This window comes from Salvelinus alpinus, chromosome 1, assembly GCF_045679555.1.
Source record: "Salvelinus alpinus chromosome 1, SLU_Salpinus.1, whole genome shotgun sequence".
Taxonomy (NCBI): domain Eukaryota; kingdom Metazoa; phylum Chordata; class Actinopteri; order Salmoniformes; family Salmonidae; genus Salvelinus; species Salvelinus alpinus.
The window spans coordinates 119,855,138-119,882,333 of record NC_092086.1 but is presented as its reverse complement, the minus strand read 5'-3'; the positions used below and the strand labels follow the sequence as shown (position 1 = coordinate 119,882,333).

Here is a 27,196-nt window from a genome sequence, read left to right as displayed (position 1 = left end):
TGGTACAGTATTATAGTGGTATAATGGTGGTACAGTATTATAGTGGTATAATGGTGGTACAGTATTATAGTGGTATAATAGTAGTACAGTATTATAGTGGTATAATGGTGGTACAGTATTATAGTGGTATAATGGTGGTACAGTATTATAGTGGTATAATGGTGGTACAGTGTTATAGTGGTATAATGGTAGTACAGTATTATAGTGGTATAATGGTGGTACAGTATTATAGTGGTATAATGGTGGTACAGTATTATAGTGGTATAATAGTAGTACAGTATTATAGTGGTATAATGGTAGTACAGTATTATAGTGGTATAATGGTGGTACAGTATTATAATGGTGGTACAGTATTATAGTGGTATAATGGTGGTACAGTATTATAGTGGTATAATGGTGGTACAGTATTATAGTGGTATAATGGTGGTACAGTATTATAGTGGTATAATGGTGGTACAGTATTATAGTGGTATAATGGTAGTACAGTATTATAGTGGTATAATGGTAGTACAGTATTATAGTGGTATAATGGTGGTACAGTATTATAGTGGTATAATAGTAGTACAGTATTATAGTGGTATAATGGTAGTACAGTATTATAGTGGTATAATGGTGGTACAGTATTATAATGGTGGTACAGTATTATAGTGGTATAATGGTGGTACAGTATTATAGTGGTATAATGGTAGTACAGTATTATAGTGGTATAATGGTAGTACAGTATTATAGTGGTATAATGGTGGTACAGTATTATAGTGGTATAATAGTAGTACAGTATTATAGTGGTATAATGGTAGTACAGTATTATAGTGGTATAATGGTGGTACAGTATTATAGTGGTATAATGGTGGTACAGTATTATAGTGGTATAATGGTAGTACAGTATTATAGTGGTATAATGGTAGTACAGTATTATAGTGGTATAATGGTGGTACAGTATTATAGTGGTATAATGGTGGTACAGTATTATAGTGGTATAATGGTGGTACAGTATTATAGTGGTATAATGGTAGTACAGTATTATAGTGGTATAATGGTGGTACAGTATTATAGTGGTATAATGGTGGTACAGTATTATAGTGGTATAATGGTAGTACAGTATTATAGTGGTATAATGGTAGTACAGTATTATAGTGGTATAATGGTGGTACAGTATTATAGTGGTATAATGGTAGTACAGTATTATAGTGGTATAATGGTGGTACAGTATTATAGTGGTATAATGGTGGTACAGTATTATAGTGGTATAATGGTGGTACAGTATTATAGTGGTATAATGGTGGTACAGTATTATAGTGGTATAATGGTGGTACAGTATTATAGTGGTATAATGGTGGTACAGTATTATAGTGGTATAATGGTAGTACAGTATTATAGTGGTATAATGGTAGTACAGTATTATAGTGGTATAATGGTGGTACAGTATTATAGTGGTATAATGGTGGTACAGTATTATAGTGGTATAATGGTAGTACAGTATTATAGTGGTATAATGGTGGTACAGTATTATAATGGTGGTACAGTATTATAGTGGTATAATGGTGGTACAGTATTATAGTGGTATAATGGTAGTACAGTATTATAGTGGTATAATGGTAGTACAGTATTATAGTGGTATAATGGTGGTACAGTATTATAGTGGTATAATAGTAGTACAGTATTATAGTGGTATAATGGTGGTACAGTATTATAGTGGTATAATGGTGGTACAGTATTATAGTGGTATAATGGTGGTACAGTATTATAGTGGTATAATGGTGGTACAGTATTATAGTGGTATAATGGTAGTACAGTATTATAGTGGTATAATGGTGGTACAGTATTATAGTGGTATAATGGTGGTACAGTATTATAGTGGTATAATGGTGGTACAGTATTATAGTGGTATAATGGTAGTACAGTATTATAGTGGTATAATGGTGGTACAGTATTATAGTGGTATAATGGTGGTACAGTATTATAGTGGTATAATGGTGGTACAGTATTATAGTGGTATAATGGTAGTACAGTATTATAGTGGTATAATGGTAGTACAGTATTATAGTGGTATAATGGTGGTACAGTGTTATAGTGGTATAATGGTGGTACAGTATTATAGTGGTATAATGGTGGTACAGTATTATAGTGGTATAATGGTGGTACAGTATTATAGTGGTATAATGGTAGTACAGTATTATAGTGGTATAATGGTGGTACAGTATTATAGTGGTATAATGGTGGTACAGTATTATAGTGGTATAATGGTAGTACAGTATGTATAGTGGTATAATGGTGGTACAGTATTATAGTGGTATAATGGTGGTACAGTATTATAGTGGTATAATGGTGGTACAGTATTATAGTGGTATAATGGTAGTACAGTATTATAGTGGTATAATGGTGGTACAGTATTATAGTGGTATAATGGTAGTACAGTATTATAGTGGTATAATGGTGGTACAGTATTATAGTGGTATAATGGTGGTACAGTATTATAGTGGTATAATGGTAGTACAGTATTATAGTGGTATAATGGTGGTACAGTATTATAGTGGTATAATGGTGGTACAGTATTATAGTGGTATAATGGTGGTACAGTATTATAGTGGTATAATGGTGGTACAGTATTATAGTGGTATAATGGTAGTACAGTATTATAGTGGTATAATGGTGGTACAGTATTATAGTGGTATAATGGTGGTACAGTATTATAGTGGTATAATGGTGGTACAGTATTATAGTGGTATAATGGTAGTACAGTATTATAGTGGTATAATGGTGGTACAGTATTATAGTGGTATAATGGTGGTACAGTATTATAGTGGTATAATGGTGGTACAGTATTATAGTGGTATAATGGTAGTACAGTATTATAGTGGTATAATGGTGGTACAGTATTATAGTGGTATAATAGTAGTACAGTATTATAGTGGTATAATGGTGGTACAGTATTATAGTGGTATAATGGTGGTACAGTATTATAGTGGTATAATGGTAGTACAGTATTATAGTGGTATAATGGTGGTACAGTATTATAGTGGTATAATGGTGGTACAGTATTATAGTGGTATAATGGTGGTACAGTATTATAGTGGTATAATGGTGGTACAGTATTATAGTGGTATAATAGTAGTACAGTATTATAGTGGTATAATGGTGGTACAGTATTATAGTGGTATAATGGTAGTACAGTATTATAGTGGTATAATGGTAGTACAGTAGTATAGTGGTATAATGGTGGTACAGTATTATAGTGGTATAATAGTAGTACAGTATTATAGTGGTATAATGGTAGTACAGTATTATAGTGGTATAATGGTGGTACAGTATTATAATGGTGGTACAGTATTATAGTGGTATAATGGTGGTACAGTATTATAGTGGTATAATGGTAGTACAGTATTATAGTGGTATAATGGTAGTACAGTATTATAGTGGTATAATGGTGGTACAGTATTATAGTGGTATAATAGTAGTACAGTATTATAGTGGTATAATGGTAGTACAGTATTATAGTGGTATAATGGTGGTACAGTATTATAGTGGTATAATGGTGGTACAGTATTATAGTGGTATAATGGTAGTACAGTATTGTAGTGGTATAATGGTGGTACAGTATTATAGTGGTATAATGGTAGTACAGTAGTATAGTGGTATAATGGTGGTACAGTATTATAGTGGTATAATGGTGGTACAGTATTATAGTGGTATAATGGTAGTACAGTATTATAGTGGTATAATGGTGGTACAGTGTTATAGTGGTATAATGGTAGTACAGTATTATAGTGGTATAATGGTGGTACAGTATTATAGTGGTATAATAGTAGTACAGTATTATAGTGGTATAATGGTAGTACAGTATTATAGTGGTATAATGGTAGTACAGTATTATAGTGGTATAATGGTGGTACAGTATTATAGTGGTATAATGGTGGTACAGTGTTATAGTGGTATAATGGTAGTACAGTATTATAGTGGTATAATGGTGGTACAGTATTATAGTGGTATAATGGTGGTACAGTATTATAGTGGTATAATGGTAGTACAGTATTATAGTGGTATAATGGTGGTACAGTGTTATAGTGGTATAATGGTAGTACAGTATTATAGTGGTATAATGGTGGTACAGTATTATAGTGGTATAATGGTAGTACAGTATTATAGTGGTATAATGGTAGTACAGTATTATAGTGGTATAATGGTAGTACAGTAGTATAGTGGTATAATGGTGGTACAGTATTATAGTGGTATAATGGTAGTACAGTATTATAGTGGTATAATGATAGTACAGTAGTATAGTGGTATAATGGTAGTACAGTATTATAGTGGTATAATGGTGGTACAGTATTATAGTGGTATAATGGTGTACAGTATTATAGTGGTATAATGGTGGTACAGTATTATAGTGGTATAATGGTAGTACAGTATTATAGTGGTATAATGGTGGTACAGTGTTATAGTGGTATAATGGTAGTACAGTATTATAGTGGTATAATGGTGGTACAGTATTATAGTGGTATAATGGTGGTACAGTATTATAGTGGTATAATGGTAGTACAGTATTATAGTGGTATAATGGTGGTACAGTATTATAGTGGTATAATGGTGGTACAGTATTATAGTGGTATAATGGTGGTACAGTATTATAGTGGTATAATGGTAGTACAGTATTATAGTGGTATAATGGTGGTACAGTATTATAGTGGTATAATGGTAGTACAGTATTATAGTGGTATAATGGTGGTACAGTGTTATAGTGGTATAATGGTGGTACAGTATTATAGTGGTATAATGGTGGTACAGTATTATAGTGGTATAATGGTGGTACAGTATTATAGTGGTATAATGGTGGTACAGTGTTATAGTGGTATAATGGTAGTACAGTATTATAGTGGTATAATGGTGGTACAGTATTATAGTGGTATAATGGTAGTACAGTATTATAGTGGTATAATGGTGGTACAGTATTATAGTGGTATAATGGTGGTACAGTATTATAGTGGTATAATGGTGGTACAGTATTATAGTGGTATAATGGTAGTACAGTATTATAGTGGTATAATGGTGGTACAGTATTATAATAGTAGTACAGTATTATAGTGGTATAATGTTAGTGCAGTATTATAGTGGTATAATGGTGGTACAGTATTATAGTGGTATAATGGTGGTACAGTATTATAGTGGTATAATGGTAGTACAGTATTATAGTGGTATAATGGTAGTACAGTATTATAGTGGTATAATGGTGGTACAGTATTATAGTGGTATAATGGTGGTACAGTATTATAGTGGTATAATGGTGTACAGTATTATAGTGGTATAATGGTGGTACAGTATTATAGTGGTATAATGGTAGTACAGTATTATAGTGGTATAATGGTGGTACAGTGTTATAGTGGTATAATGGTAGTACAGTATTATAGTGGTATAATGGTGGTACAGTATTATAGTGGTATAATGGTGGTACAGTATTATAGTGGTATAATGGTAGTACAGTATTATAGTGGTATAATGGTGGTACAGTGTTATAGTGGTATAATGGTGGTACAGTATTATAGTGGTATAATGGTGGTACAGTGTTATAGTGGTATAATGGTAGTACAGTATTATAGTGGTATAATGGTAGTACAGTATTATAGTGGTATAATGGTAGTACAGTATTATAGTGGTATAATGGTGGTACAGTGTTATAGTGGTATAATGGTGGTACAGTATTATAGTGGTATAATGGTGGTACAGTATTATAGTGGTATAATGGTGGTACAGTATTATAGTGGTATAATGGTGGTACAGTGTTATAGTGGTATAATGGTAGTACAGTATTATAGTGGTATAATGGTGGTACAGTATTATAGTGGTATAATGGTAGTACAGTATTATAGTGGTATAATGGTGGTACAGTATTATAGTGGTATAATGGTGGTACAGTATTATAGTGGTATAATGGTGGTACAGTATTATAGTGGTATAATGGTAGTACAGTATTATAGTGGTATAATGGTGGTACAGTATTATAATAGTAGTACAGTATTATAGTGGTATAATGTTAGTGCAGTATTATAGTGGTATAATGGTGGTACAGTATTATAGTGGTATAATGGTGGTACAGTATTATAGTGGTATAATGGTAGTACAGTATTATAGTGGTATAATGGTAGTACAGTATTATAATAGTAGTACAGTATTATAGTGGTATAATGGTGGTACAGTATTATAGTGGTATAATGGTAGTACAGTATTATAGTGGTATAATGGTGGTACAGTATTATAGTGGTATAATGGTGGTACATTATAGTGGTATAATGGTGGTACAGTGTTATAGTGGTATAATGGTAGTACAGTATTATAGTGGTATAATGGTGGTACAGTATTATAGTGGTATAATGGTAGTACAGTATTATAGTGGTATAATGGTGGTACAGTATTATAGTGGTATAATGGTGGTACAGTATTATAGTGGTATAATGGTGGTACAGTATTATAGTGGTATAATGGTAGTACAGTATTATAGTGGTATAATGGTGGTACAGTATTATAGTGGTATAATGGTAGTACAGTATTATAGTGGTATAATGGTGGTACAGTATTATAGTGGTATAATGGTGGTACAGTATTATAGTGGTATAATGGTAGTACAGTATTATAGTGGTATAATGGTGGTACAGTATTATAGTGGTATAATGGTGGTACAGTATTATAGTGGTATAATGGTGGTACAGTATTATAGTGGTATAATGGTGGTACAGTATTATAGTGGTATAATGGTGGTACAGTATTATAGTGGTATAATGGTAGTACAGTATTATAGTGGTATAATGGTGGTACAGTGTTATAGTGGTATAATGGTGGTACAGTATTATAGTGGTATAATGGTGGTACAGTATTATAGTGGTATAATGGTGGTACAGTATTATAGTGGTATAATGGTGGTACAGTATTATAGTGGTATAATGGTGGTACAGTATTATAGTGGTATAATGGTGGTACAGTATTATAGTGGTATAATGGTGGTACAGTATTATAGTGGTATAATGGTGGTACAGTGTTATAGTGGTATAATGGTAGTACAGTATTATAGTGGTATAATGGTGGTACAGTATTATAGTGGTATAATGGTAGTACAGTATTATAGTGGTATAATGGTAGTACAGTATTATAGTGGTATAATGGTAGTACAGTATTATAGTGGTATAATGGTGGTACAGTATTATAGTGGTATAATGGTAGTACAGTATTATAGTGGTATAATGGTGGTACAGTATTATAGTGGTATAATGGTAGTACAGTATTATAGTGGTATAATGGTAGTACAGTATTATAGTGGTATAATGGTAGTACAGTATTATAATGGTAGTACAGTATTATAGTGGTATAATGGTGGTACAGTATTATAGTGGTATAATGGTAGTACAGTATTATAGTGGTATAATGGTGGTACAGTATTATAGTGGTATAATGGTGGTACAGTATTATAGTGGTATAATGGTAGTACAGTATTATAGTGGTATAATGGTGGTACAGTGTTATAGTGGTATAATGGTGGTACAGTATTATAGTGGTATAATGGTGGTACAGTGTTATAGTGGTATAATGGTAGTACAGTATTATAGTGGTATAATGGTAGTACAGTATTATAGTGGTATAATGGTAGTACAGTATTATAGTGGTATAATGGTGGTACAGTGTTATAGTGGTATAATGGTGGTACAGTATTATAGTGGTATAATGGTGGTACAGTATTATAGTGGTATAATGGTGGTACAGTATTATAGTGGTATAATGGTGGTACAGTGTTATAGTGGTATAATGGTAGTACAGTATTATAGTGGTATAATGGTGGTACAGTATTATAGTGGTATAATGGTAGTACAGTATTATAGTGGTATAATGGTGGTACAGTATTATAGTGGTATAATGGTAGTACAGTATTATAGTGGTATAATGGTGGTACAGTATTATAGTGGTATAATGGTAGTACAGTATTATAGTGGTATAATGGTAGTACAGTATTATAGTGGTATAATGGTAGTACAGTATTATAGTGGTATAATGGTGGTACAGTATTATAGTGGTATAATGGTGGTACAGTGTTATAGTGGTATAATGGTAGTACAGTATTATAGTGGTATAATGGTGGTACAGTATTATAGTGGTATAATGGTGGTACAGTATTATAGTGGTATAATGGTAGTACAGTATTATAGTGGTATAATGGTGGTACAGTGTTATAGTGGTATAATGGTGGTACAGTATTATAGTGGTATAATGGTGGTACAGTGTTATAGTGGTATAATGGTAGTACAGTATTATAGTGGTATAATGGTAGTACAGTATTATAGTGGTATAATGGTAGTACAGTATTATAGTGGTATAATGGTGGTACAGTGTTATAGTGGTATAATGGTGGTACAGTATTATAGTGGTATAATGGTGGTACAGTATTATAGTGGTATAATGGTGGTACAGTATTATAGTGGTATAATGGTGGTACAGTGTTATAGTGGTATAATGGTAGTACAGTATTATAGTGGTATAATGGTGGTACAGTATTATAGTGGTATAATGGTAGTACAGTATTATAGTGGTATAATGGTGGTACAGTATTATAGTGGTATAATGGTGGTACAGTATTATAGTGGTATAATGGTGGTACAGTATTATAGTGGTATAATGGTAGTACAGTATTATAGTGGTATAATGGTGGTACAGTATTATAATAGTAGTACAGTATTATAGTGGTATAATGGTAGTACAGTATTATAGTGGTATAATGGTAGTACAGTATTATAATGGTAGTACAGTATTATAGTGGTATAATGGTGGTACAGTGTTATAGTGGTATAATGGTAGTACAGTATTATAGTGGTATAATGGTGGTACAGTATTATAGTGGTATAATGGTGGTACAGTATTATAGTGGTATAATGGTAGTACAGTATTATAGTGGTATAATGGTGGTACAGTGTTATAGTGGTATAATGGTGGTACAGTATTATAGTGGTATAATGGTGGTACAGTGTTATAGTGGTATAATGGTAGTACAGTATTATAGTGGTATAATGGTAGTACAGTATTATAGTGGTATAATGGTAGTACAGTATTATAGTGGTATAATGGTGGTACAGTGTTATAGTGGTATAATGGTGGTACAGTATTATAGTGGTATAATGGTGGTACAGTATTATAGTGGTATAATGGTGGTACAGTATTATAGTGGTATAATGGTGGTACAGTGTTATAGTGGTATAATGGTAGTACAGTATTATAGTGGTATAATGGTGGTACAGTATTATAGTGGTATAATGGTAGTACAGTATTATAGTGGTATAATGGTGGTACAGTATTATAGTGGTATAATGGTGGTACAGTATTATAGTGGTATAATGGTGGTACAGTATTATAGTGGTATAATGGTAGTACAGTATTATAGTGGTATAATGGTGGTACAGTATTATAATAGTAGTACAGTATTATAGTGGTATAATGTTAGTGCAGTATTATAGTGGTATAATGGTGGTACAGTATTATAGTGGTATAATGGTGGTACAGTATTATAGTGGTATAATGGTAGTACAGTATTATAGTGGTATAATGGTAGTACAGTATTATAATAGTAGTACAGTATTATAGTGGTATAATGGTGGTACAGTATTATAGTGGTATAATGGTAGTACAGTATTATAGTGGTATAATGGTAGTACAGTATTATAGTGGTATAATGGTGGTACAGTATTATAGTGGTATAATGGTGGTACAGTATTATAGTGGTATAATGGTGGTACAGTATTATAGTGGTATAATGGTGGTACAGTATTATAGTGGTATAATGGTGGTACAGTATTATAGTGGTATAATAGTAGTACAGTATTATAGTGGTATAATGGTGGTACAGTATTATAGTGGTATAATGGTGGTACAGTATTATAGTGGTATAATGGTGGTACAGTATTATAGTGGTATAATGGTGGTACAGTATTATAGTGGTATAATGGTGGTACAGTATTATAGTGGTATAATGGTGGTACAGTATTATAGTGGTATAATGGTGGTACAGTAGTATAGTGGTATAATGGTAGTACAGTATTATAGTGGTATAATGGTAGTACAGTAGTATAGTGGTATAATGGTGGTACAGTATTATAGTGGTATAATAGTAGTACAGTATTATAGTGGTATAATGGTAGTACAGTATTATAGTGGTATAATGGTGGTACAGTATTATAGTGGTATAATGGTGGTACAGTATTATAGTGGTATAATTGTAGTACAGTATTATAGTGGTATAATGGTAGTACAGTATTATAGTGGTATAATGGTGGTACAGTATTATAGTGGTATAATAGTAGTACAGTATTATAGTGGTACAATGGTAGTACAGTATTATAGTGGTATAATGGTGGTACAGTATTATAGTGGTATAATGGTGGTACAGTATTATAGTGGTATAATGGTAGTACAGTATTGTAGTGGTATAATGGTGGTACAGTATTATAGTGGTATAATGGTAGTACAGTAGTATAGTGGTATAATGGTGGTACAGTATTATAGTGGTATAATGGTGGTACAGTATTATAGTGGTATAATGGTAGTACAGTATTATAGTGGTATAATGGTGGTACAGTGTTATAGTGGTATAATGGTAGTACAGTATTATAGTGGTATAATGGTGGTACAGTATTATAGTGGTATAATAGTAGTACAGTATTATAGTGGTATAATGGTAGTACAGTATTATAGTGGTATAATGGTAGTACAGTATTATAGTGGTATAATGGTGGTACAGTATTATAGTGGTATAATGGTGGTACAGTGTTATAGTGGTATAATGGTAGTACAGTATTATAGTGGTATAATGGTGGTACAGTATTATAGTGGTATAATGGTGGTACAGTATTATAGTGGTATAATGGTGGTACAGTATTATAGTGGTATAATGGTGGTACAGTGTTATAGTGGTATAATGGTGGTACAGTGTTATAGTGGTATAATGGTGGTACAGTATTATAGTGGTATAATGGTAGTACAGTATTATAGTGGTATAATGGTAGTACAGTAGTATAGTGGTATAATGGTGGTACAGTATTATAGTGGTATAATGGTAGTACAGTATTATAGTGGTATAATGGTAGTACAGTAGTATAGTGGTATAATGGTAGTACATTATTATAGTGGTATAATGGTGGTACAGTATTATAGTGGTATAATGGTGTACAGTATTATAGTGGTATAATGGTGGTACAGTATTATAGTGGTATAATGGTGGTACAGTATTATAGTGGTATAATGGTGGTACAGTATTATAGTGGTATAATGGTGGTACAGTATTATAGTGGTATAATGGTGGTACAGTGTTATAGTGGTATAATGGTAGTACAGTATTATAGTGGTATAATGGTAGTACAGTATTATAGTGGTATAATGGTAGTACAGTAGTATAGTGGTATAATGGTGGTACAGTATTATAGTGGTATAATGGTAGTACAGTATTATAGTGGTATAATGGTAGTACAGTAGTATAGTGGTATAATGGTAGTACAGTATTATAGTGGTATAATGGTGGTACAGTATTATAGTGGTATAATGGTGTACAGTATTATAGTGGTATAATGGTGGTACAGTATTATAGTGGTATAATGGTGGTACAGTATTATAGTGGTATAATGGTGGTACAGTATTATAGTGGTATAATGGTAGTACAGTATTATAGTGGTATAATGGTGGTACAGTGTTATAGTGGTATAATGGTAGTACAGTATTGTAGTGGTATAATGGTGGTACAGTATTATAGTGGTATAATGGTAGTACAGTATTATAGTGGTATAATGGTGGTACAGTGTTATAGTGGTATAATGGTAGTACAGTATTATAGTGGTATAATGGTGGTACAGTATTATAGTGGTATAATGGTGGTACAGTATTATAGTGGTATAATGGTAGTACAGTATTATAGTGGTATAATGGTGGTACAGTGTTATAGTGGTATAATGGTGGTACAGTATTATAGTGGTATAATGGTGGTACAGTGTTATAGTGGTATAATGGTAGTACAGTATTATAGTGGTATAATGGTAGTACAGTATTATAGTGGTATAATGGTAGTACAGTATTATAGTGGTATAATGGTGGTACAGTGTTATAGTGGTATAATGGTGGTACAGTATTATAGTGGTATAATGGTGGTACAGTATTATAGTGGTATAATGGTGGTACAGTATTATAGTGGTATAATGGTGGTACAGTGTTATAGTGGTATAATGGTAGTACAGTATTATAGTGGTATAATGGTGGTACAGTATTATAGTGGTATAATGGTAGTACAGTATTATAGTGGTATAATGGTGGTACAGTATTATAGTGGTATAATGGTGGTACAGTATTATAGTGGTATAATGGTGGTACAGTATTATAGTGGTATAATGGTAGTACAGTATTATAGTGGTATAATGGTGGTACAGTATTATAATAGTAGTACAGTATTATAGTGGTATAATGTTAGTGCAGTATTATAGTGGTATAATGGTGGTACAGTATTATAGTGGTATAATGGTGGTACAGTATTATAGTGGTATAATGGTAGTACAGTATTATAGTGGTATAATGGTAGTACAGTATTATAATAGTAGTACAGTATTATAGTGGTATAATGGTGGTACAGTATTATAGTGGTATAATGGTAGTACAGTATTATAGTGGTATAATGGTAGTACAGTATTATAGTGGTATAATGGTGGTACAGTATTATAGTGGTATAATAGTAGTACAGTATTATAGTGGTATAATGGTGGTACAGTATTATAGTGGTATAATGGTGGTACAGTATTATAGTGGTATAATGGTGGTACAGTATTATAGTGGTATAATGGTGGTACAGTATTATAGTGGTATAATAGTAGTACAGTATTATAGTGGTATAATGGTGGTACAGTATTATAATGGTATAATGGTGGTACAGTATTATAGTGATATAATGGTGGTACAGTATTATAGTGGTATAATGGTGGTACAGTATTATAGTGGTATAATGGTGGTACAGTATTATAGTGGTATAATGGTGGTACAGTATTATAGTGGTATAATGGTGGTACAGTATTATAGTGGTATAATGGTGGTACAGTATTATAGTGGTATAATGGTGGTACAGTATTATAGTGGTATAATGGTGGTACAGTATTATAGTGGTATAATGGTGGTACAGTATTATAGTGGTATAATGGTGGTACAGTATTATAGTGGTATAATAGTAGTACAGTATTATAGTGGTATAATGGTTGTACAGTATTATAGTGGTATAATGGTAGTACAGTATTATAGTGGTATAATGGTAGTACAGTATTATAGTGGTATAATGGTGGTACAGTATTATAGTGGTATAATAGTAGTACAGTATTATAGTGGTATAATGGTAGTACAGTATTATAGTGGTATAATGGTGGTACAGTATTATAGTGGTATAATGGTGGTACAGTATTATAGTGGTATAATGGTGGTACAGTATTATAGTGGTATAATAGTAGTACAGTATTATAGTGGTATAATGGTGGTACAGTATTATAGTGGTATAATGGTGGTACAGTATTATAGTGGTATAATGGTGGTACAGTATTATAGTGGTATAATAGTAGTACAGTATTATAGTGGTATAATGGTGGTACAGTATTATAGTGGTATAATGGTGGTACAGTATTATAGTGGTATAATGGTGGTACAGTGTTATAGTGGTATAATGGTAGTACAGTATTATAGTGGTATAATGGTGGTACAGTATTATAGTGGTATAATGGTGGTACAGTATTATAGTGGTATAATAGTAGTACAGTATTATAGTGGTATAATGGTAGTACAGTATTATAGTGGTATAATGGTGGTACAGTATTATAATGGTGGTACAGTATTATAGTGGTATAATGGTGGTACAGTATTATAGTGGTATAATGGTAGTACAGTATTATAGTGGTATAATGGTAGTACAGTATTATAGTGGTATAATGGTGGTACAGTAGTATAGTGGTATAATGGTAGTACAGTATTATAGTGGTATAATGGTAGTACAGTAGTATAGTGGTATAATGGTGGTACAGTATTATAGTGGTATAATAGTAGTACAGTATTATAGTGGTATAATGGTAGTACAGTATTATAGTGGTATAATGGTGGTACAGTATTATAATGGTGGTACAGTATTATAGTGGTATAATGGTGGTACAGTATTATAGTGGTATAATGGTAGTACAGTATTATAGTGGTATAATGGTAGTACAGTATTATAGTGGTATAATGGTGGTACAGTATTATAGTGGTATAATAGTAGTACAGTATTATAGTGGTATAATGGTAGTACAGTATTATAGTGGTATAATGGTGGTACAGTATTATAGTGGTATAATGGTGGTACAGTATTATAGTGGTATAATGGTAGTACAGTATTGTAGTGGTATAATGGTGGTACAGTATTATAGTGGTATAATGGTAGTACAGTAGTATAGTGGTATAATGGTGGTACAGTATTATAGTGGTATAATGGTGGTACAGTATTATAGTGGTATAATGGTGGTACAGTATTATAGTGGTATAATGGTGGTACAGTGTTATAGTGGTATAATGGTAGTACAGTGTTATAGTGGTATAATGGTGGTACAGTATTATAGTGGTATAATGGTGGTACAGTATTATAGTGGTATAATGGTGGTACAGTATTATAGTGGTATAATGGTAGTACAGTATTATAGTGGTATAATGGTGGTACAGTATTATAGTGGTATAATGGTGGTACAGTATTATAGTGGTATAATGGTAGTACAGTATTATAGTGGTATAATGGTGGTACAGTATTATAATAGTAGTACAGTATTATAGTGGTATAATGGTAGTGCAGTATTATAGTGGTATAATGGTGGTACAGTATTATAGTGGTATAATGGTAGTACAGTATTATAGTGGTATAATGGTAGTACAGTATTATAGTGGTATAATGGTAGTACAGTATTATAGTGGTATAATGGTAGTACAGTATTATAGTGGTATAATGGTGGTACAGTATTATAGTGGTATAATGGTAGTACAGTATTATAGTGGTATAATGGTGGTACAGTATTATAGTGGTATAATGGTAGTACAGTATTATAGTGGTATAATGGTGGTACAGTATTATAATAGTAGTACAGTATTATAGTGGTATAATGGTAGTGCAGTATTATAGTGGTATAATGGTGGTACAGTATTATAGTGGTATAATGGTGGTACAGTATTATAGTGGTATAATGGTGGTACAGTATTATAGTGGTATAATGGTGGTACAGTATTATAGTGGTATAATGGTAGTACAGTATTATAGTGGTATAATGGTGGTACCGTATTATAATAGTAGTACAGTATTATAGTGGTATAATGGTAGTGCAGTATTATAGTGGTATAATGGTAGTACAGTATTATAGTGGTATAATGGTAGTACAGTATTATAGTGGTATAATAGTAGTACAGTATTATAGTGGTATAATGGTAGTACAGTATTATAATAGTAGTACAGTATTTAGTGGTATAATGGTAGTACAGTATTATAATAGTAGTACAGTATTATAGTGGTATAATGGTAGTACAGTATTATAGTGGTATAATGGTGGTACAGTATTATAGTGGTATAATGGTAGTACAGTATTATAGTGGTATAATAGTAGTACAGTATTATAGTGGTATAATGGTAGTACAGTATTATAGTGGTATAATGGTAGTACAGTATTATAGTGGTATAATGGTAGTACAGTATTATAATAGTAGTACAGTATTATAGTGGTATAATGGTGGTACAGTATTATAGTGGTATAATGGTAGTACAGTATTATAGTGGTATAATGGTAGTACAGTATTATAGTGGTATAATGGTGGTACAGTATTATAGTGGTATAATGGTGGTACAGTATTATAGTGGTATAATGGTAGTACAGTATTATAGTGGTATAATGGTAGTACAGTATTATAGTGGTATAATGGTGGTACAGTATTATAGTGGTATAATGGTGGTACAGTATTATAGTGGTATAATGGTAGTACAGTATTATAGTGGTATAATGGTAGTACAGTATTATAGTGGTATAATGGTGGTACAGTATTATAGTGGTATAATGGTGGTACAGTATTATAGTGGTATAATGGTAGTACAGTATTATAGTGGTATAATGGTGGTACAGTATTATAGTGGTATAATGGTAGTACAGTATTATAGTGGTATAATAGTAGTACAGTATTATAGTGGTATAATGGTAGTACAGTATTATAGTGGTATAATGGTAGTACAGTATTATAGTGGTATAATGGTAGTACAGTATTATAGTGGTGTAATGGTCCACCACCTAAGAAGGTCAAACCTCTTCCCTCCTAACTCTCATCAGAGCTGAGGTCAAACCTCTTCCTCCTCCTAACTCTCATCAGAGCTGAGGTCAACCCTCTTCCTCCTCTCCTCCTCCTAACTCTCATCAGAGCTGAGGTCAACCCTCTTCCTCCTCTCCTCCTCCTAACTCTCATCAGAGCTGAGGTCAAACCCCTTCCCTCCTAACTCTCATCAGAGCTGAGGTCAAACCCCTTCCCTCCTAACTCTCATCAGAGCTGAGGTCAAACCTCGTCCTCCTCTCCTCTCTGTCTGTTCTGTCTGTCCTGTGTGTTTTTCCTGTGTGTCGTGTCGGTCCTGTCCGTTCACTGCACCTATCATACTACTATGACTGACCCTGTAAAACAACACATTACACTGCACCTATCACACTACTAATTGTACAACAACATGTATCCAGTGTGTGTTTTTGTTGTCTTTTTTGTTGTTGTCTTTACTCTCTGTCCTTTGTTGTTGCTGGGGTGTTTCTCATCAGGTATTAGCTGATGGGTTGATCGGAGGAAACGTTGTGGACCTCAGGAAGATATGTTAATATGAATGTTTCCTTTGTTTTCCTCACTGTAACACTTTTCTGAAAAGCACTCACCCGGTAGACATGCTGAAGTAGCGACAGTACTGATTGTTATGTTGCAGGTCTGTGTCTGTATCTCCTCTGGACTGTTGCTGCTTGTTGAGTCTCACTGTTTGTTCTATTTACCACAGAAGTGATGGAATACTGATTGACTGTGTCTTCTCTCTCCTCTTTCTCTCTCCCTCTCTCCTTCTTTCTCTCTCTCTCCTTTACTTTCTCTCTCTCACTCCCTTTCTCTCTCTCTATCTCCCCCTTTCTCTATTTTGATCTCTCTCTCTCTCTTTCTATCTCTCTCTCCCTCTCTCCTTTCTCTCTCCCTCTCTCCTTTACTTTCTCTCTCTCTCTCACTCCCTTTCTCTCTCTCTCTCTCTCTCTCCCTTTCTCTATTTCGATCTCTCTCCCTCTCTCTCTACTTGCCTTTCTCTCTGTCTCTCCTTTTCTCTTTCTCTCTCTCCATCTCTCTCTCCTTCTATCGCTCTCCCTCTCTCTCTCCCTCTCTCCCTCTTTTTTTATATTTATCCCTCAATCTCCCCCTCCTTGTTATGTCTCTCTCTCTAGGAGCGTGTGGTGGTGCAGAATGCTGATTGGCTGGCTGTGGTTCCATACTGGGCCACCTGGCCGTTCCAGACGTTGCTGTTACCACGGAGACATGTCCAGAGACTGACTAACCTCACCGCCCAGGAGAGAGAGGGTACGACCTCTGATCTCACTCTAACCCCTGACCTTTAACCCCTCTCATCACAACTCAACTCTTTTACAATTCACTATGTCACCCTGACCTTTAACCCCCACACTCTTAACACAAACCACTCACTCTACCATCCCTGGTGAAACCTCCTCCTCCTCTGAAACAACATGTCGTAGCTGTGTAGTAGGGATTCATATGGGTAACTGGGACAATGTTTTTATTACATGATAAGTTTAATAATCACATGTACAGGGTTGCAGGTGTAATTACAGGGTACAGCTCTGAGCTCCAACAATGTAGGACAAAGTGAAACAATACATGTCATAATAAATCATATAAATCAATTCTATACATATTAACACTGTAACAATGGTCAATATATACATATTGCCGTGTCTTTGGCTATGCCGGATTAAGTGATATGACATGCTATTCTATAAAATCCTTTCTCTGTAATTAATATTACCTGATTGAGCTAATCATGTAAATGTAATTAACTAGAAAGTCGGGGCACAACGAAATAATATTTATAGAGCTGTTATCTTCCGAATAAACTCTTAAAGACCTAGTAATATTTTACATCAATAGCAGTCAATATTAATCGTCACCTTATTTCAGTCTCATCTGAAAGTTGTAAATTCTTGGTTATCTTCACGAACCCTGGCTAACAAGTTGAATCAGCAATACAGAAATGGGTTTAATTATTTATTTACTAAATATCTAACTAATCACACAGAATGCAAATGATGTCAGAAAACGTCGCTGGTGGACGGAGCCTACATGACAGCTGGTTACACAAAGGAAAGGGGGCGGGGTTTGAGTGAAAGAGCGGGAAGACTGAGGAACAAAGGGAGAAGCTCTGCTATCGTAAATACAGTATCTTATGCATTCTAAATTACCGCCCATTTGGAAAAGGAAAATGCAATAAATATTCACTCTGAGCTGCGCTTCGGTAGGTTGGTCGTAGATGCTGGCCGTGTTGCCCAACAGAGATCTTCCTGTCCTCAGAAGAATGTCTCTGGTGGTAAATTGGATACGTTGTAGTATCATCGTTGTGTGTTAGACTGGATACGTCGTCCGTCCTTTCCTAGCCCACGTTTACAGCGGCCGCTGCTAACTGAACGGCTAGGAGGTATCACTTCTGTAGTGATTAAGAGTTCAAAGTTCATACCATTCTCAACCAAAGCTCACGCTGAGGTTGGCTTCGTTCTGTAGTTATTATCTGAATCCTTCTGACATCGGACCGTCGCCCTAATGTACCCGGAACAGGAGGTTACATTTTCGTCAAGGGCATATATAGTGGAGGGAGAGAAGGGTGTGTTTCATAGTTTATAACCCATGTCTCTTCACAGGGGCGGGCCACTGATGGAGCAGAGCCCTAACCTTATGAAAACTCAATTCTCTCATTTGGAAGCTAAAATTACATTTAATCTTTTCACCAAATAGTTTCATATTTAAACATTTAAATTACACAACAATTCCATGTGAATCTGATAACTAGAATATGTAGACTTTCCCAGATACAGTTTATGTCGTCCTGTCATCAGTCATAATGTCTCAGATGATAACCGAACTGACATCATATTCATTAAGTACCGACGCATATTTTCAGCTGGTTGGATTACCGAAATATGGTTCCTTTCCCCCCCACCTTTTGATGTTCCCCGACTCTCTATGTTTAACAAAGGCTTTTCAAGAGTCCTTCAGTAGAGTCAGAGAGAGAGGGAAGGGAGAAAGGTATTTATGGGGGGGTCATAAACCTTACTCACAGGCCAACGTCATGACAATATTAACACTGTAACAATGGTCAATATATATTCACTTCCAAGTGGCTAAGACACTGCATCTCAGTGCAAGAGGTATCACTGCAGTACCTGGTTCGAATCCAGGCTGCATCACATCTGGCCATGATAGGGTGGCCTTCTAGGTAGAGTTGCAAATAAAATAAACACCACACGGCCAGGTCTCTGACCTCCTCCCTATAGACTATCTCATCATTGCCGGTGATCAGGCCTACCACTGTTGTGTCGTCTGCAAACGTAATGATGGTGTTGGAGTTGTGCTTGGTCATGCAGTCATGGGTGAACTGGAGTACAGAAGGGGACTGAGCATGCACCCCTGAGGGGCCCCTGTATTGAGGATCAGCATGGCAGATGTGTTGTTACCTACCCTTACACCTGGGGTCGGCTCGTCAGGAAGTCCAGGATCCAGTTGCAGATGGAGGTGTTTCGTCCCAGGGTCCTTAGCTTCGTGATGAGCTTTGAGGGCACGATGGTGTTGACTGCTGAGCTGTAGTCGATGAACAGCATTCTCATGTAGGTGTTCCTTTTGTCCAGGTGGTAAAGAGCAGTGTGGAGTGCAATAGAGATTGCATCATCTGTGGATCTGTTGGGGCGGTATGGAAATTGGAGTTGGTCTAGGATTTCTTGGATAATGGTGTTGATATGAGCCATTACCAGCCTTTCAAAGCACTTCATGGCTACAGACGTAAGTACTACGGGTCGGTAGTCATTTAGGCAGGTTACGTTGTTGTTCTTGGGCACAGGGACTATGGTGGTCTGCTTGAAACATGTAGGTATTACAGACTCGATCAGGGACATGTTGAAAATGTCAGTGAAGACACTTGACAGTTGGTCCGCGCATGCTCAGAGTACACGTCCTGGTAATCCATCTGGCCCCGCGGCTTTGTGAATGTTCACCTTTTTAAAGGTCTTACTCACATTGGCTACGGCGAGCGTGATCACACAGTCGTCCAGAACAGCTGGTGCTCTCGTGCATGCTTCAGTGTTGCTTGACTCGAAGCAAGCGTAAAAGGCATTTAGCTCGTCTGGTGGGCTCGTGTCACTGGGCAGCTCACGTCTGGGTTTCCCTTTGTAGTCCGTAATAATATAATCCGCCTTATCTGTATTGTAAAGCGAGAAACACAATTGAAGTAATCTTTGCGTCAGTAATGGTGTTGTCATGGACAGACTGGGGATTTTTGGAGCATGAATGTGACTGATTCTATAATCTGTTGCTGGAAGGAAATCAGGTGTTTTCACACAGATTCCTCTGTCCTGTTTTATTGTCATTGTTTTTAAATGACAGGCAGCTGTTGTGTTGTCATAAAATTATATTGGTGGGTTAGTTTGTTTTCCCAGCAGTATGGTGCCCTTGAAGGACAGATTTCATTTGATACAAATATCAGCAGAAGGTTCATTCTGGGAAATAATAAACTATACTGCCTGGAGTGTGGTTTGTTTGGAGTGTGTGTGTGTGTGTGTGTGTGTGTGTGTGTGTGTGTGTGTGTGTGTGTGTGTGTGTGTGTGTGTGTGTGTGTGTGTGTGTGTGTGTGTGTGTGTGTGTGTGTGTGTGTGTGTGTGTGTGTGTGTGTGTGTGTGTGTGTGTGTCAGTGGAGGCTGCTGAGGAGAGGAGGGCTAATAATAATGGCTGGAGTGAATGGAATGGCATCAAACATTCCAACCGTTACTATGAGACGTCCTCCCCCAGCAGACTCCGATGCTGTGTGTGTGTGTGTGCCACCATCTAAGAGAGAGAGATCGGGCGCCAGGAAGTATAGTAAGTGCTACTATGTATATGAATGTGTACTAGATAGCTACAGGAAGTATAGTAAGTGCTACTATGTATATGAATGTGTACTAGATAGCTACAGGAAGTATAGTAAGTGCTACTATGTATATGACTGTGTACTAGATAGCTACAGGAAGTATAGTAAGTGCTACTATGTATATGAATGTGTACTAGATAGCTACAGGAAGTATAGTAAGTGCTACTATGTATATGAATGTGTACTAGATAGCTACAGGAAGTATAGTAAGTGCTACTATGTATATGAATGTGTACTAGATAGCTACAGGAAGTATAGTAAGTGCTACTATGTATATGAATGTGTACTAGATAGCTACAGGAAGTATAGTAAGTGCTACTATGTATATGACTGTGTACTAGATAGCTACAGGAAGTATAGTAAGTGCTACTATGTATATGACTGTGTACTAGATAGCTACAGGAAGTATAGTGAGTGCTACTATGTATATGAATGTGTTCTAGATAGCTTCAGATATATTGCATACCACTGCTGGCTTGCTTCTGAAGCTAAGCAGGGTTGGTCCTGGTCAGTCCCTGGATGGGAGACCAGGTGCTGCTGGAAGTGGTGTTGGAGGGCCAGTAGGAGGCACTCTTTCCTCTGGTCTAAACAAAGATCCCAATGCCCCAGGGCAGTGATTGGGGACACTGCTCTGTGTAGGGTGCCGTCTTTCGGATGGGACGTTAAACGGGTGTCCTGACTCTCTGAGGTCATTAAAGATCCCATGGCACTTATCGTAAGAGTAGGGGTGTTAACCCCGGTGTCCTGGCTAAATTCCCAATCTGGCCCTCAACCATCACGGTCACCTAATAATCCCCAGTTTACAATTGGCTCATTCATCCCCCTGTAACTATTCCCCAGGTCGTTGCTGCAAATGAGAACGTGTTCTCAGTCAACTTACCTGGTAAAATAACGGTAAAAAATAAAAATAAAAATTAGTCTGAACTCTCTCTTTCTAACTCTTTCTATTCCAGGACTGGCCTCCATTATGAAGAGACTCTTGACGAAATATGATAACCTGTTTCAGATCTCCTTCCCCTACTCCATGGGCTGGCACGGTAAGAGAGAAACAACATGATGAAACAGTTTCAGATCTCCTTCCCCTACTCCATGGGCTGGCACGGTAAGAGAGAAACAACATGATGAAACAGTTTCAGATCTCCTTCCCCTACTCCATGGGCTGGCACGGTAAGAGAGAAACAACATGATGAAACAGTTTCAGATCTCCTTCCCCTACTCCATGGGCTGGCACGGTAAGAGAGAAACAACATGATGAAACAGTTTCAGATCTCCTTCCCCTACTCCATGGGCTGGCACGGTAACAGAGAAACAACATGATGAAACAATATGATGAAACAAGATTATACTGGCAAAGACAGCAATTATTTATTATAGATTATAACAGCTGTCAAATTGCTTGGAGGTAATTGTCCTGCTTCTTGAAAATGTGTGCATCAGAAGTTGCTAAGTGTTTTCAAAATGCACCGATAAATTGGACCACATGGAAAACTAAAGACATAGAAACTGTAAATTGCTTGGTAATAGGAAATACATGTATTTCCATGACAGAATTAAAAAGCAATTTTGTATTGACAAATACAGCTTTTGCCAAGAGTGTGCATAGCTGTCATCAAGGCAAAGGGTGGCTATTTGAAGAATCTGAAATATAAAATATATTTTGATTTGTTTAACACTTTTTTCGTTGCTACATGATTCCATATGTGTTATTTCATAGTTTTGATGTCTTCACTGTTATTCTACAATGTAGAAAATAGTAAAAATAAAGAAAAACCCTTGAATGAGTAGGTGTTCTAAAACTTTTGACGAGTAGTGTATATCTACTATCATCCTACTGTATATCTACTATCATCCTACTGTATATCTACTATCATCCTACTGTATATCTACTATCATCCTACTGTATATCTACTATCATCCTACTGTAGGCTGTATATCTACTATCATCCTACTGTATATCTACTATCATCCTACTGTATATCTACTATCATCCTACTGTAGACTGTATATCTACTATCATCCTACTGTAGGCTGTATATCTACTATCATCCTACTGTAGACTGTATATCTACTATCATCCTACTGTAGACTGTATATCTACTACCATCCTACTGTAGACCGTCTATCTAATGTCATCCTACTGTAGGCTGTATGTCTACTATCATCCTACTGTAGACCATCTATCTACTACCATCCTACTGTAGGCTGTATATCTACTATCATCCTACTGTAGACCATCTATCTACTACCATCCTACTGTAGGCTGTATATCTACTATCATCCTACTGTAGACCATCTATCTACTACCATCCTACTGTAGGCTGTATGTCTACTATCATCCTACTGTAGACCATCTATCTACTACCATCCTACTGTAGGCTGTATATCTACTATCATCCTACTGTATATCTACTATCATCCTACTGTATATCTACTATCATCCTACTGTATATCTACTATCATCCTACTGTATATCTACTATCATCCTACTGTAGGCTGTATATCTACTATCATCCTACTGTATATCTACTATCATCCTACTGTATATCTACTATCATCCTACTGTAGACTGTATATCTACTATCATCCTACTGTAGGCTGTATATCTACTATCATCCTACTGTAGACTGTATATCTACTATCATCCTACTGTAGACTGTATATCTACTACCATCCTACTGTAGACCGTCTATCTAATGTCATCCTACTGTAGGCTGTATGTCTACTATCATCCTACTGTAGACCATCTATCTACTACCATCCTACTGTAGGCTGTATATCTACTATCATCCTACTGTAGACCATCTATCTACTACCATCCTACTGTAGGCTGTATATCTACTATCATCCTACTGTAGACCATCTATCTACTACCATCCTACTGTAGGCTGTATGTCTACTATCATCCTACTGTAGACCATCTATCTACTACCATCCTACTGTAGGCTGTATATCTACTATCATCCTACTGTAGACCATCTATCTACTACCATCCTACTGTAGGCTGTATATCTACTATCATCCTACTGTAGACCATCTATCTACTACCATCCTACTGTAGGCTGTATGTCTACTATCATCCTACTGTAGACCATCTATCTACTACCATCCTACTGTAGGCTGTATGTCTACTATCATCCTACTGTAGACCATCTATCTACTACCATCCTACTGTAGGCTGTATGTCTACTATCATCCTACTGTAGACCATCTATCTACTACCATCCTACTGTAGGCTGTATATCTACTATCATCCTACTGTAGACCATCTATCTACTACCATCCTACTGTAGGCTGTATGTCTACTATCATCCTACTGTAGACCATCTATCTACTACCATCCTACTGTAGGCTGTATGTCTACTATCATCCTACTGTAGACCATCTATCTACTACCATCCTACTGTAGGCTGTATGTCTACTATCATCCTACTGTAGACCATCTATCTACTACCATCCTACTGTAGGCTGTATGTCTACTATCATCCTACTGTAGACCATCTATCTACTACCATCCTACTGTAGGCTGTATATCTACTATCATCCTACTGTAGACCATCTATCTACTACCATCCTACTGTAGGCTGTATGTCTACTATCATCCTACTGTAGACCATCTATCTACTACCATCCTACTGTAGGCTGTATGTCTACTATCATCCTACTGTAGACCATCTATCTACTACCATCCTACTGTAGGCTGTATGTCTACTATCATCCTACTGTAGACCATCTATCTACTACCATCCTACTGTAGGCTGTATGTCTACTATCATCCTACTGTAGACCATCTATCTACTACCATCCTACTGTAGGCTGTATGTCTACTATCATCCTACTGTAGACCATCTATCTACTACCATCCTACTGTAGGCTGTATATCTACTATCATCCTACTGTATATCTACTATCATCCTACTGTAGGCTGTATATCTACTATCATCCTACTGTAGACCGTCTATCTAATGTCATCCTACTGTAGGCTGTATGTCTACTATCATCCTACTGTAGACCATCTATCTACTACCATCCTACTGTAGGCTGTATGTCTACTATCATCCTACTGTAGACCATCTATCTACTACCATCCTACTGTAGGCTGTATATCTACTATCATCCTACTGTAGACCATCTATCTACTACCATCCTACTGTAGGCTGTATGTCTACTATCATCCTACTGTAGACCATCTATCTACTACCATCCTACTGTAGGCTGTATGTCTACTATCATCCTACTGTAGACCATCTATCTACTACCATCCTACTGTAGGCTGTATGTCTACTATCATCCTACTGTAGACCATCTATCTACTACCATCCTACTGTAGGCTGTATGTCTACTATCATCCTACTGTAGACCATCTATCTACTACCATCCTACTGTAGGCTGTATGTCTACTATCATCCTACTGTAGACCATCTATCTACTACCATCCTACTGTAGGCTGTATGTCTACTATCATCCTACTGTAGACCATCTATCTACTACCATCCTACTGTAGGCTGTATGTCTACTATCATCCTACTGTAGACCATCTATCTACTACCATCCTACTGTAGGCTGTATGTCTACTATCATCCTACTGTAGACCATCTATCTACTACCATCCTACTGTAGGCTGTATGTCTACTATCATCCTACTGTAGACCATCTATCTACTACCATCCTACTGTAGGCTGTATGTCTACTATCATCCTACTGTAGACCATCTATCTACTACCATCCTACTGTAGGCTGTATGTCTACTATCATCCTACTGTAGACCATCTATCTACTACCATCCTACTGTAGGCTGTATGTCTACTATCATCCTACTGTAGACCATCTATCTACTACCATCCTACTGTAGGCTGTATGTCTACTATCATCCTACTGTAGACCATCTATCTACTACCATCCTACTGTAGGCTGTATGTCTACTATCATCCTACTGTAGACCATCTATCTACTACCATCCTACTGTAGGCTGTATGTCTACTATCATCCTACTGTAGACCATCTATCTACTACCATCCTACTGTAGGCTGTATGTCTACTATCATCCTACTGTAGACCATCTATCTACTACCATCCTACTGTAGGCTGTATGTCTACTATCATCCTACTGTAGACCATCTATCTACTACCATCCTACTGTAGGCTGTATGTCTACTATCATCCTACTGTAGACCATCTATCTACTACCATCCTACTGTAGGCTGTATGTCTACTATCATCCTACTGTAGGCTGTATCTCTACTATCATCCTACTGTAGGCTGTATATCTACTATCATCCTACTGTATGTCTACTATCATCCTACTGTAGGCTGTATCTCTACTATCATCCTACTGTAGGCTGTATATCTACTATCATCCTACTGTAGACCATCTATCTAATGTCATCCTACTGTAGACCGTCTATCTACTACCATCCTACTGTAGACCATCTATCTAATGTCATCCTACTGTAGACCATATATCTAATGTCATCCTACTGTAGGCTGTATATCTACTATCATCATACTGTAGACCATCTATCTATTGTCATCCTACTGTAGACCGTCTATCTAATGTCATCCTACTGTAGGCTGTATGTCTACTATCATCCTACTGTAGGCTGTATATCTACTATCATCCTACTGTAGGATGTATGTCTACTATCAATCCTACTGTAGACTGTCTATCTAATGTCATCCTACTGTAGGCTGTATGTCTACTATCATCCTACTGTAGGCTGTATATCTACTATCATCCTACTGTAGACTGTCTATCTACTATCATCCTACTGTAGGCTGTATGTCTACTATCATCCTACTGTAGGCTGTATATCTACTATCATCCTACTGTAGACTGTATATCTACTATCATCCTACTGTAGACTGTATATATACTATCATCCTACTGTAGACTGTATATCTACTATCATCCTACTGTAGGCTGTATGTCTACTATCATCCTACTGTAGACTGTCTATCTAATGTCATCCTACTGTA

At 35.9% G+C, this 27,196-nt stretch overlaps 1 protein-coding gene across 1 annotated transcript in view; it reads left to right on the top strand.

Annotated features, from left to right (window-relative positions):
* galt (galactose-1-phosphate uridylyltransferase) overlaps positions 1-27,196 on the top strand; it is a 168,051-nt gene that overhangs the window by 84,775 nt on the left and 56,080 nt on the right. Inside the window, exons 7-8 of the mRNA XM_071342938.1 lie at positions 17,487-17,619; positions 22,177-22,260. Coding sequence (XP_071199039.1) covers positions 17,487-17,619; positions 22,177-22,260 — 217 coding nt within the window. The remainder of the gene's footprint in view (positions 1-17,486; positions 17,620-22,176; positions 22,261-27,196) is intronic.